The following is a 12,888-nucleotide window of genomic DNA, read 5'->3' on the forward strand; positions in this document are numbered from 1 at the left end:
TTTTTTTAGAGTCGCAATACACACACCTGCAGCATATTATTATTTCTAAGAAGCAAGGATTTTGCATTCGTGTGGGTGGACATCAGAAAGCAAAAGAGGAGTACAAGCAAGCAGGCACCTCAATTTGTCTAAGCTAGTAGGCAACATGTTTCATTCCTTTTATTTATTTTTTTTCGATGAATTCTTTTATATATGGTTATTTTATGTCTTTGAGCATGGTTATTGGCTAAACTTTTTTAGTTATCTTGGCTTGTGATGATGTTTTGTTGACTGTTTTGGACTTGTCGGTTTTCGGGTTTTGTTTTTTGGATTTTGATTAATTAAAAGTCTTGAATATATTTATTGGATGTGTCTCATGCGTATTTACTTTTGACTTGTGTTTGAATGAATGTTTCACATGTTACTTGATTGAATTTTTCACATGTTACTTGATTGAATGTCTTTTGATTATAGGTTGCATGTTAGGGTTGTTTACTGTGTGTTTACAACTTGTTTATGGTTTATTGAGCTCATTCACCATAGAAACTGATTTTTGGCATATTATTAGAAGTTTATATTCTTACCTACTTAGATATCCGATATGTGATAAGTAGTCAGGTTTGTCTGCGGTGTTAGGGTTTTAGGTTTAATTATCTGATAGGAGGTTTTCCTACTTTTGCCTTAATTTCACTGTTTACCCGTGTCCTTTAGACTGTTCAAAAACCACCCCGTGTACTTAGGTGCATTGAGATAGTGCAAACGACGGATTAGCTGTTTTCTAGGGTAATTAATCATAGTTGGTGAACTGACAGGTGAACCAATAAGCCAGTGTTTTTACATGATCTCTAAGATTTCTTTTTAGGTGACACCTTGAGAGTGATTAAGGATCCATTAAGTTTCGTAGAGCGTCATACCTTTAGATTCCCGGATCCCGTAGCATTTACCCGTAACCGATAAAAGCCCGAGTCGTCACAATTCAGATTCCTTGACTAGGTAACTCTTGCTCTCATATTTGAATTTGCTAAAGTTATATTCAATAATTTAATTTTCTAGTTTACTTTAATTTAATTAAGTAATTAGTTTAATTAATTATTAGTTTTAAAATAAAATAAATAAAAATCCAAAACTATATATTTTCTTAATTATTACATTAAATTAGCTTTTAGAACCAGTCTCGTTATTTAAATTAGTGTCTCTAGGGTTCGATATTCCCGGTCTTCCCTTAGCTATTCTACACCCGATAGGTTCATTTGCCTGTTGCTAGTGGTTTGGTTTAGGGTGTTCTAGGTTTTTATTACTCGTTGTGCTTGGTCATTATTTGTTAAATTTTATATACCACTTTACACACATCAAGTTTTTGGCGCCGTTGCCGGGGACATTTGGTAATAGCGAACTAGTTTCTATTTGCTTTTGGTTTGTTTTTAGTTTTAGTTTTTCGTTAATTAATTAGTTTTATTTTATTATTTAATTGCTCTTGATTGCTATCTCTGCCTTAATTGTAACTTGTGTACTCTAGGGATAAGCTTGGGTCCTTACTCTTTTACTTGTTTTTCAGCGTATGCGACCGTTCACTAGGACCACCAGAGTTCACTACTTCTGACGAACCCGAGAGAGATTTTCGTGAGCGCCGTAAGGAGTTTCGAGAGATTGCACGTGCTATATGCGAAAACAAGGTACACGATTCTGATTCTAAATTAGATATGGGTGACGCTAACCCCCCTAGGCGTACGGTTCACTCGAGAGCGAACGAGGGAGTGATGGGGAGACGGTCTGCTATCACACGTCCGGTGATGCCCGATGCTAATAACTGGCAGATTCCGACCAACGTCATGAATTCCATCACTAATTCTGCCCCATTTCACGAACTTGAATACGAGGACGCGCCTGGCCATCTAAAAAAATTCACTCGTATTTGCGACACTTTCAATATCGCCAACGTCACTCGTGCTTCTATCTACCTTCATCTTTTTCCATTTTCTCTAGAGGGTCGTGCTTCATCAAGGTTGGAAAACCTTCCCCCTGGGTCCATCACTACTTGGGATAACCTTCAAGCTGAATTCCTTAAGAAGTATTTTCCGCCATCTAAAGCCTCGCGACTTCGTGATTAGATCTGTTCCTTCCGCATGGACCCTGACGAGCCATACTCTTTGGCTTGGGAAAGGTTTCATAATCTGCTTAGAAGATGCCCCAGCATGGTCTACTCGAATGGGTTGTAGTCGAGAAATTCTATAACGGGCTGACCTTTGGATGTAGAAGAGATTCAATACGTCAGTTGGAGGAAACATGTTAGAGAAGCTAGATATAGATGAGTGTGAGTCGTTTTTTGAGAGTTTCGCCCTAGCCGAGCAACAGGAGCCGTCCACCCGTGGTACTTCTAAAACCACCACCTCTTCCGCTCGAGGCATTTAACAGGTCTCGAATGATACTAGCATCTTGGCTGTCTTAGAGGCAATGCAGAAGGGTATCCGAGAGTTGAAGAATATCGCTCAGAAATGCGAAATCTGTCATGGAGGGCACGATACAGTAGATTGTCTGGTCGATCAACAGGAGAAGGTGGACTACTTGGGTAATCAGAATCGAGGAGCGAATGCCTACGGTAACTCAGGATGGAGAAATAACTCCCACTATGGTTGGAGGTCGGGAGGTAATGCTCAGGGTTTTCAGCAGAGGCAGGAGCAGGTTCAGGTTAGTGACCCTGAGGCAGTAGGGAGTTCGAGTGCGGGAAAGAGTAGCGGTATGGATCCGGATCTTAAGGAGCTTCTAACTAAGCAATCTACGATGCTTTCTCACCTTATAGACAGAGATAATAACACACGACAGAGACTGGCTTAGCACGACACCCTATTGAAGAACCAGCAGTCGTCATTTTTGGGGATGTCTCGAAAGGTGGATGAGATGATGAAGCAGATGCTACCTAATAAGCAGGTTGGAGCGTTTCAGGGCAGCACAGAGCTTAACCCAAAGGCATAGTTGAAGGCGGTGACCACCCGTAGTGGCAGAGGAGGTGATCAAGAGCAGTCTCCAGCAGATGATGAGGAGCCGGCGGATGAGGAGATTGATATGGAGACTCCTGTGAGGACGCACAAGAGGCGAGTCCCAGCAAGTACCGCTTCAAACGGTGAGTCTCCTGCAGATAAAGTTTTTGAGAAGAAGATTGAAGATAAGGAAGTCCCGAAGTCGATCTTACTCGAGTTCTGTATCCTGCTCGTCTTCTGCGGCAGAAGTATGCGCAGGAATATGGACTTTTCTTGGACATGTCTAAACAGCTAAAAATCAATCTTGCGTTTGTCGAGGCACTCAAGCATATGCCTAAATATGCCAAATTCTTAAAAGATATTCTTTCGAATAAGAAGAAGCTGGAGGGGCTTTCGACAATATGTCTAAATGAAGGATGCTCTGTGGTAGTCCAGAACAAGTTGCCGGAGAAATTAGCAGACCCGGGACACTTCACGATCCCGTGTTTGTTTGGCAGCTCGACTGAGAGCTACGCATTGGCCATATGCTCTCTATAAAAAGCTAGACCTTGGCGAGCCAGTCCCGACGCGCATGAGTTTTTCCTTGGCCGACCGTTCGGTCAAATATCCGCAGGGAATCGTGGAAAACGTACTCGTTAAAGTCGATAAATTCGTTTTTCCTGTGGATTTCGTTATTCTTGACATGGAGGCTGACGATCAGGTCCCACTCATTTTGGGATAACCCTTCCTGTGTACTGCTAAAGCGCTTATTGACGTCTTTGACGGAAAAATTACACTTAGTGTAGGGGAGGAGAATGTCACCTTCGATATCGTCAAATCGATGAGGAACTCTAGTAGTCAGGACGATTCTGTTTACTTTCTTGACACGTTCATATCTCAGTTCGAGCGCTGTCTTGACTACATTTCTGGAGCAAATTTGCTTAATCAGGAGGACGAGGTTGATGTTCCCCCGGAGCACGACCTGAGCATTCTTGTTAGCTCACCTCCTGAATACCCCGAGGTGTTCACGGTTGCCGATAGCACCGAGTGACCGAAGGAGAGACCATCGATTGAGGCACCACCGTCCCTCGAGCTTAAAGAGCTACCGCCTCATTTGGAGTATGCTTTCTTGGAAGGTGATGCTGATTTACCCGTCATTATTTCTTCTCAGTTGACGAATGACGAGAAGTCGAGGTTGGTTAATGTGCTCAAGGCACACAAACAGGCTATTGCATGGAAACTCATGGACATTCAGGGCATCGGCCTAATCTTTTGAACGCACAAGATACTCATGGAGGATGAGTACAATCCAACCTCAGAGGAGGCTAAACCCTAACATGTCGGAGGTGGTCAAAAAGGAGGTTATCAAAATCCTCGACGCAGGCTTGATCTATCCCATCTCTGATTCTTCATGGGTAAGTCCCATTCAGGTCGTCCCTAAAAAGGGAGGGATGACAGTTGTCACTAACGAACGTAACGAGCTTATTCCGACTAGGACAGTCACAGGTTGGCGGGTGTGCGTCGACTACAGGAAGCTTAACGACGCTACTAGGAAAGACCACTTTCCTCTTTCGTTCATCGATCAGATGTTGGAGCGTTTGTCGTGACGACAGTTTTACTGTTTTCTTAATGGATTTTTAGGTAATTTCCAGATCCCGGTCGCACATGAGGATCAGGAAAAGACCACATTTACATGCCCATACGGTACCTTCGCGTACAAACGTATGCCTTTCGGGTTATGTAATGCTCCGGCTACTTTCCAGAATTGCATGGTAGCGATATTCCAGGACATGATCGAGAGTTCCATGGAGGTTTTCATGGACGATTTTTCGGTATATGGGGACTCATTCAATCAATGTCTTTCTAATCTTGAGAGGATGATGAAGCGGTGCATAGAGACTAAGTTGATGTTGAACTAGGAGAAGTGCCACTTCATGGTGACTGAAGGCATTGTGCTCGGGCACAAGATTTTGCGACACGGTATTGAGGTAGACAGAGCTAAAATCGACACCATCAGTAGACTTCCTCTTCCGATTATTGTGAAATCCATTCGTAGTTTTCTCGGGCATGCAGGTTTTTATCGTAAGTTCATTAGAGATTTTTCTAAGATCACCCGGCCCATGACTCGCCTTCTAGAGAAGGACGTCAGATTCGACTTCGATACTAATTGTCTGAAGGCGTTTGAGTTTCTCAAGGGGTAGTTGGTTAATGCCCCTATCTTAGTAGCACCCGACTGGAGCTTACTCTTTGAGCTCATGTGCGACGCTAGTGATTTTGCTGTCGGGGCTGTTCTAGGTCAGCGGAAGGACAAACACTTCCATCCTATATATTACGCGAGTAAGACCCTCAATGATGCTCAGGAGAATTACACGACTACTGAGAAGGAGCTTCTAGCAGTGGTCTTCGCGTTCGACAAATTTTGTTTTTATCTCTTGTTGTCCAAAACCATCATTTATACTGATCATGCGGCATTGTGATACCTGTTCGCCAAGAAAGATGCCAAGCCTCGCCTGAAACGATGGATTCTCTTGCTTTCCGAGTTCGATATTGAGATTAGAGATAAAAAGGGAGCGGAGAATGTAGCTGCGGATCACTTGTCACGTCTGGAGGATCCGAAGAGAGAGGAGATTAGAGAGGATGCCATCGGGGATAAGTTTCCCCACGAGTCGTTGATGATAGTGAAAGTGAGATTTGAGAGAGAGCCAGTGTTGTACGTAAATGTTGAATAGGAGGGTCTTCCATGGTTCTCCGACATTGCTAATTATCTGGCCGAAGGAGTAGTGGTCAAGGGTATGATTATCAGCAGAGAAGGAAGTTTTTCATAGACGCCCGCCACTACATATGGGATGCGCCGTATTTGTTCCGTGTAGGCGCCGATCGAGTGTTGAGGAGGTGTGTGAGTAGGGAAGAGAGCCGTGAGATTCTTAGGCATTGTCATGAGGGTTTAACTAGAGGCCACCATGGTTCGTCTTCCACAGCTAGGAAAGTTCTAGATTCCGGCTTTTATTGGCCATCGATTTTCAAAGACTCGCACGAGTTTGTCAGACAGTGTGACGCATGTCAGCGCACCGGTAACATCTCATCCCGTAATGAGATGCCCCAAAACACTATTCAGGTTTGTGAAGTTTTTGACGTTTGGGCATCGATTTCATGGGTCCGTTCCCTTCTTCTCGAGGGAACCGATATATTCTCGTGGCTATCGACTACGTTTCCAAGTGGGTTGAGGCTCAAGCCTTGCCCACTAACGACGCCCGAGTTGTAGTGGGATTCTTGAAGAGGTTGTTTAGTCAGTTTGGTACTCCCAAAGCCTTGATTAGTGATAGGGGCACACATTTATGTAATGCCCAGATGGAGAAGGCGTTGGCACGGTATGGGGTCACCCATCGGTTGTCCACCGCCTATCATCCACAGACGAGCGGGCAAGTGGAGAACGCAAACTGAGGTGTTAAACGAATTTTGGAGAAAACTGTCGGCAAGAACCGAAAGGATTGGTCCGACAAGTTGGATGATGTACTTTGGGCTTTCCGTACAATGTTTAAAACGCCTATTGGGACCACGCCCTTTAGGATGGTTTACGGGAAAGCGTGCCATCTACCGGTTGAGTTAGAGCATAGAGCATATTGGGCGTTGAGATCCGTTAATCTTAACCTGGCCCAAGCTGCGAAAAACCGGTATCTCCAAATTCATGAGGTTGAGGAGCTGAGAGATGAGGCGTATACGAGATCATGGAGTTATAAGGAGCGTACGAAGGCGTTACATGATCAAAAGTTGAGGAAAGTGAAAGAGTTCAAGTGTGGGGATCGGGTGTTGGTTTATAATTCCCGTATAAAGTTATTTCCAGGTAAGCTTAGATCGAGATGGGTTGGTCCGTATACGGTGAAGGCAGCATTCCTTCACGGTGCAGTTGAGTTAGTTGATCATGAGGGGAGAGCGTGGAAGATGAACGGCCATAGGTTAAAGCATTATATCGGTGGGTCGGTTGATTCGGTCGAGGAAGACGTATTTCTCCTCGATATACCTACTTTGATGGCTTGATAGGGATAGGACTCGGGAAATACCCGTGTGTAAAGTTTGTATAATATTTATTTGTTTTCTATTATTTTTGTATTTTGAGTCAGTTTTTAAGTTTTTAGAGTCTTTTTGTTTTCTGCTTTGGGTGCTTTGAGCTTTGTTTTGCAGATTAGGATACTTTCGTTCGTACTCAATCTCCATTCGGACGGGGGCATTCTAGCTTATGTAATTGTAGAGGGTACCCAAAAGCTACGGCCGCATATGAAATGCTATACGGTCACTTTATCGGAACATGACATATGCAGATCATTGCCATATTACCAGGGGAGTCTATTTCATTTTCTTTATGCTTTGTTTTATTTTATTTTATTTTATTTCTGCTTTATTTTTGTCTTTTTCTTGTCTCCCATTGAGGGCTATGTGAAATTTAAGTGTGGGGATGGGAAACTAACGTTTTTAGTTTTGAAAAAAAATTAAAAAAATTATAATAAATAAAAAAAATAATAATAAAAAAATTTATAAATAAAAAAAACGAAAAAAAAAAAGTTGAAAAAAAAATAGAAAAAATGTCCCGAAAATTTATTTTGCGCATAATGGAAAATGATATTATTGTTTAAGGTTGATCTTTTAAAACTATTATTATATATGAGATTAAATAAAAGATGGCGCACTTAATTTGGGATGTGTCGGTAGGCCCAACTAGCTTTGATAGCCCTCTTTAGCAGATTATATATATCTAATAATTTGAAAAACAGTGAAACCGAATTTCGATGCTTAGGGAGGATTACCATAATCTAAAAACTTTGAGAGGGTAAGACTTAGATGCACTCAAACCAGTACACCACCACATGTCCATCTTTTTACGAGCTTAGAAAATAGTTATATATTTAGGGTGATATAAAAAAAAGAAAAAAGAAAGGAAAAAAAAGTATGTGTTGAAAGTGTACTCCGAAAAAGCAATTGAATGTGAGAAAGTTATGTATTGTAAATGCCAAAGAAGCATTCTCAAAGTTAGTAAAAGAGGCCAAAGATGCACATACTAGACGGGACTTAGAGTTTACGTGTTACCAAGGGGATAGTGACTCTGAGGATACACTATTCGGGCTCGAAGGTTCTTAGTCAATAAATATCAAATTAGGAATTTATATGACAAAGTCCAATAATATTTAGGAATAGTTCGTACAACCTCCACATGACCATTCATCCATCAAATTTCACCGAGTGCATCTAATTAGAACCATCAACGAGTCCTTGGCTTATGGTGATTTGTCGAGCCAGTTTGCTTCGACTCTAGTTCTTCTAGCTCTCTTTGTCTGAGATGGGGTAGGTGTAGACTTGATTTTTTGACTTAAAACTCTTAATGCAATTGGGGACTTGATAGGCTGGTGGCTAGGTTTAAGTGGACAACAATATCGGCAATCGCGGTTTTTGCGTTTATCTATGCTAAAAAAATTAACCTATATGTCTTGAATTAAATATCCGTCTTGAATTATGATTCCATTACAATATATATTTTTCGGGGACGAAAAAGGTTTAAGTTTGGGGATATTTGATTTGGTCTAAATTATATATATTTCTATATTAATATTTCTTACACTTTTAAGTATTTTTGAGCCATGTTTTTATTAAATATTATTCTTAATTGGTTCATATGTGAGTTTCAAGAGACAACGAGCAAAAAATTGTAAATCAACTAAAAAAGAGATATACGTATTTGCTGGTTACATCACACATGATTTACGTATGAGTTATATATTTAAATTTGAAATGTTAAATTATTGATGGATACTAATTATATGTCACAAATTGGCAAAATACGTTAGCGACATATATAATTTTCTTGGATGCACGGAAGTTTAAACGATTGGTGGGCTATAAGGCTTTATTTAATTTGGTATGGACCCATACAATTTCATAGTGGGTCTATGCGGAACGAATGGTGAAGTTAGAACAAAGTGGCTATGATTTAACTTAACTAAACATAAATTATAATTCAAATCGAGCTATGGGCTGCAGACGTCAAATTTGGTGGGCCTTTTGTTGAGATTTCTTGGAAAACAAATTTGCACAATCTAATATAAACAATGAGATCATAAAAAAAACCCTACGGGAGGGGGGAAAAAGTCAAACACAGTAGCCGCCAACTTTTTTTTATTACTTTTCTTTTGGAGTTCTACGTGAGATTGGACAGCCACAAAATAATTGGAACAACAATATTATTATATTGGTATGGGGAGACGTGAGTTTTTTTTTTTTTGAAAGCCGCAATACACACACCTGCAGCGTATTATTATTTCTAAGAAGCAAGGATTTTGCATTCGTGTGGGTGGACAGCAGAAAGCAAAAGAGGAGTATAAGCAAGAAGGCACCTCAATTTGCTTAAGCTGGTAGGCAACCTGTTTCATTCCTTTTATTTATTTATTTTTCGATGAATTCTTTTATATATGGTTATTTTATGTCTTTGAGCATGGTTATTGGCTAAACTCTTTTAGCCAATAAAGTTATATTTGAATTTGCTCTCATATTTGAATTTGCTAAAGTTATATTCGGTAATTTAATTTTCTAGTTTACTTTAATTTAATTAAGTAATTAGTTTAATTAATTATTAGTTTTAAAATAAAATAAATGAAAATCCAAAACTATATATTTTCTTAATTATTATTTTAAATTAGCTTTTAGAACTAGTCTCATTATTTAAATTAGTGTCTCTAGGGTTCAATATTCCCGGTCTTCTCATAGCTATTCTACACCCGATAGGTTCACTTGCATGTTGCTAGTGGTTTGGTTTATAGTATTCTAGGTTTTTATTACTCGTTGTGCTTGGTCATTGTTTGTTAAATTTTTATATACCACTTTACGCACATCACATAACAAGTAAGTGGGGCTAGAACTCACCTGAATGCGGTTACGTTCACCATTTACGGTTATTCCATTACTTAACTGTGCGCGACTATGTAGGTTCCCAGCCGGATCTACACGAGATATCGCGTACTACGCAGGTGCGGAATCCCTACGTAAGACGTTACGAGTATAGAAAACAATACGAGCTAACACACGATACGATAACCAAACACACGTTGTATTCCAACCGTAAGCACGTGATACTATGATCACCAGATACAAAACTCTCTGACTCGAATACACAAACTGTTAATCTATTAACTTCTAAGCCGTAACCTAGTTTATATAATCACGACAACTTCGCCTGGCATGTTCAGGCGAAGTTGTCACTAACTTCGCTTGTCTAACAAGTTCGCCTATATCAGCGAACTTGTTAGCAACTTCGCTTACATACAAACTCAAATCCAATCGACTCGATTACAGACACTAGACACTGAACTACTGACATCATGCACCAACAGACTCCCCCTTGGCAGTAGCTTCATCTCTTTAGCTTCAAACATGTGTCTTGTAATCTTCAATATTCTATCTTCAAGCATGCACTCCTTCTCGAACACAAACCGAGACAACTCTTTGATATTTCCTCGCTTCGTCTTTCCAAGCAGGAATATAAAATATCTTCTTGTCATTCAACACCTGCAAATCAGCTTGCGATAAGTATACCAAGTGCATCGGATCGTACACTCTAAGAAGCTCTTGTTCATCTTCGTCTTCCATCACCGCCTCAGCTGTCTCACAATCTACAAACCACCACTTCAGGTCTTTAAGCACATCCTTGGGCATTAGCTTCATCGGTACTTCTTTCAAACACCGGATCGGTTTATACTTCATGACCATCCAAGGCTTTCCGTCAGCTCTTAAACCTCTATCCTTGTCTTCAACAAGTTTTCCCTTTTGTGGCTTCAAACAGCTCAAATTTCTTCTTTTTTATACTCTCTTTCCACACAATTTTCTAAATGACTCTAGCCATATTATCGTCACTTCTGTTTATCAATCCCAATCTGGCTAAGTCTTTCACTTCACATTCTGGCAGTGTATTCAACGATCTTAACATCCTTCTAAAGTACTGAACACCGTCATACCTTTTAATCACGAAGAGCCTCAACTGCTCATCATATATCCAGCATATAATCCCTTTCTTCGCTTCAGCATAGCCTTTAATGTTGTAACTCTTCTTAAACATTGTAGGGACCGCCGGTTTCTTCGTTTTGACGAACCACTGAGCATAGCCTTCCTTCCACCTAGGCTGCTCTTCCCATTCAGACTCATCATTCCCAATCCGTTGACTCATATCTACGTTCTCGACTTGCGGTATCTCATGCTCCACATTCTCCTCTACTATCTCTCCCTCTTCTATCTCTGTATCAATCACAATATCTTCACCAATCTTCTCTATCACATCACTCGGTAGAACATCATCATCACCAACCAAAACATCATCCATCTCTTCTACGTCCCCCACCACCACATCATCACCACCAGCTGCAGATGTCGACTCCCCCTGAGTTGTGGAAGTTCCAAGAGCTTGATCAGTTCTTGGCAACTCACCACCTGCATCTTTCGATGCATTGGGATCATCGTCTCTATCATTTCGTCTCTTGGTCCTCAACTCGTCGCCTTTACAGCTCGTCTCCCCCTGAGATGCCAAGAACTCCTTGAAAGCATCTATGATTTTTCCATGTTGTACCAGGAGGGACGACTGCATCTGATTCTCTGTAACTAGGCGCTGAATAGCCTGGGTCTGAATAAGATTAATCCTTGACTGCTCTGCCACGACCCGTTCCAGTGCTGCTATTCGTTCTGAGTCTGATAGGGTTGCATCGAAATCGAACCTCATATGCGATAAATCTTGAGTGTACTGAGGAGGGATTTCCGATGTCACCGGGACCTCAGAAGTAGAAATAGAAGTAACCGCAGGTGGTATCGTCACCGATAGCCCTGCAGTGGCCACAACAGTCGACTCTATAAATTGTGCCACGACCTCCGATGGAGTAACGGTCGGAGGCGGCAATGAAACGATCTCAGGAGTCGAAAGTTGGAAAGTAGTGGGTGGGAGGCCAAAAGTAGACGAGGTAGCCACCACGGGAACACCCGTAGCGCTTGGCCTTGTAACCTGTAGGGATGAGGGAACCATTGTCATACCGGATAGTGCTGGTGGAGTGAAACGTACCACCCTAGAGCTCTCACCGGCTCCTGATCCTGCACCTATCCGTTCCCTTCTTGACCTCCGGATCAACTGTTGTACCTCTTCCTCATAATCAGACTCGCTATCATCATCTGTTCTCTTTCTTTTCCCATGTAGTCTTTCTCGAGTCACCATAATCCTTCTGGCCTCTGCCACTTCATCATCAGAATCTGAGCCAGCCACCGTTGTAGCTGCCCTAGTAACATGCACAGTCGAAGCACGTTCAACCGGAACCTGAACGTTCTCCTCTGGATCCACCCGATCCATATCAAAGAAGCCTTGACCACCAAATTCTGCATCAAGGTCCACGTTCTCCTCCGGTGACACAACAGGAGCAGCAGGTATAGCTTGAGGTGCTCCTGCCTGTTGTGGTGCCGGGTCCCTAAACTCGTCCCCTCGAGCAGGCACATACCCCGGGTTGAGTAAGTACCCAAAGAGTGGAGTATGTCGAGGACGGAGCTCAGGTTTGCTCCTCGCACTGGAGGATCGACATTGGGCGAAGATCCGTTTGTTCACACTCTCAACGTATCGGATCGGACGGCGCTGAGGAAGCGTTGGAGCAACATGATTCAAGATCATTTGAAGGAATCTTGGATACATGATGAATCGCTCACGCGCCATCGCTCTTCGTTGACGATCAATCTCATAAAAGACCATCTGACTAAAGCTGAATCGCTTGTTGTATGTCAGAGCAGTCATCGCTGACTGCATGGTCGCCCCATGCCATCAGTGCCCGCCTTTCTCCCTGACATGCAAACGATCATAACATGCATGAGAAAGCGCCACTGGTCAAGTAGAAAGCCTTTCCTCCTCTGCGTATCCCCCAAGGGACCAGAGTATCCCATCCTTAAAAACGCT

General features: G+C 41.9%; 1 protein-coding gene across 1 annotated transcript; it reads left to right on the forward strand.

The window, feature by feature from the left end:
* Window positions 1-6,464: 6,464 nt before the first annotated feature.
* On the forward strand, window positions 6,465-6,968 carry LOC143579806 (uncharacterized). The gene has a single exon (XM_077063002.1). The coding sequence runs from the start codon at window positions 6,465-6,467 to the stop codon at window positions 6,966-6,968; it is 504 nt and encodes a 167-aa protein (XP_076919117.1).
* Window positions 6,969-12,888: the final 5,920 nt, after the last annotated feature.

Source organism: Bidens hawaiensis, unplaced genomic scaffold (assembly GCF_021521415.1).
Source record: "Bidens hawaiensis isolate Kalapana, Puna unplaced genomic scaffold, B.hawaiensis_p1.1 tig00029980_1, whole genome shotgun sequence".
Lineage (NCBI taxonomy): Eukaryota > Viridiplantae > Streptophyta > Magnoliopsida > Asterales > Asteraceae > Bidens > Bidens hawaiensis.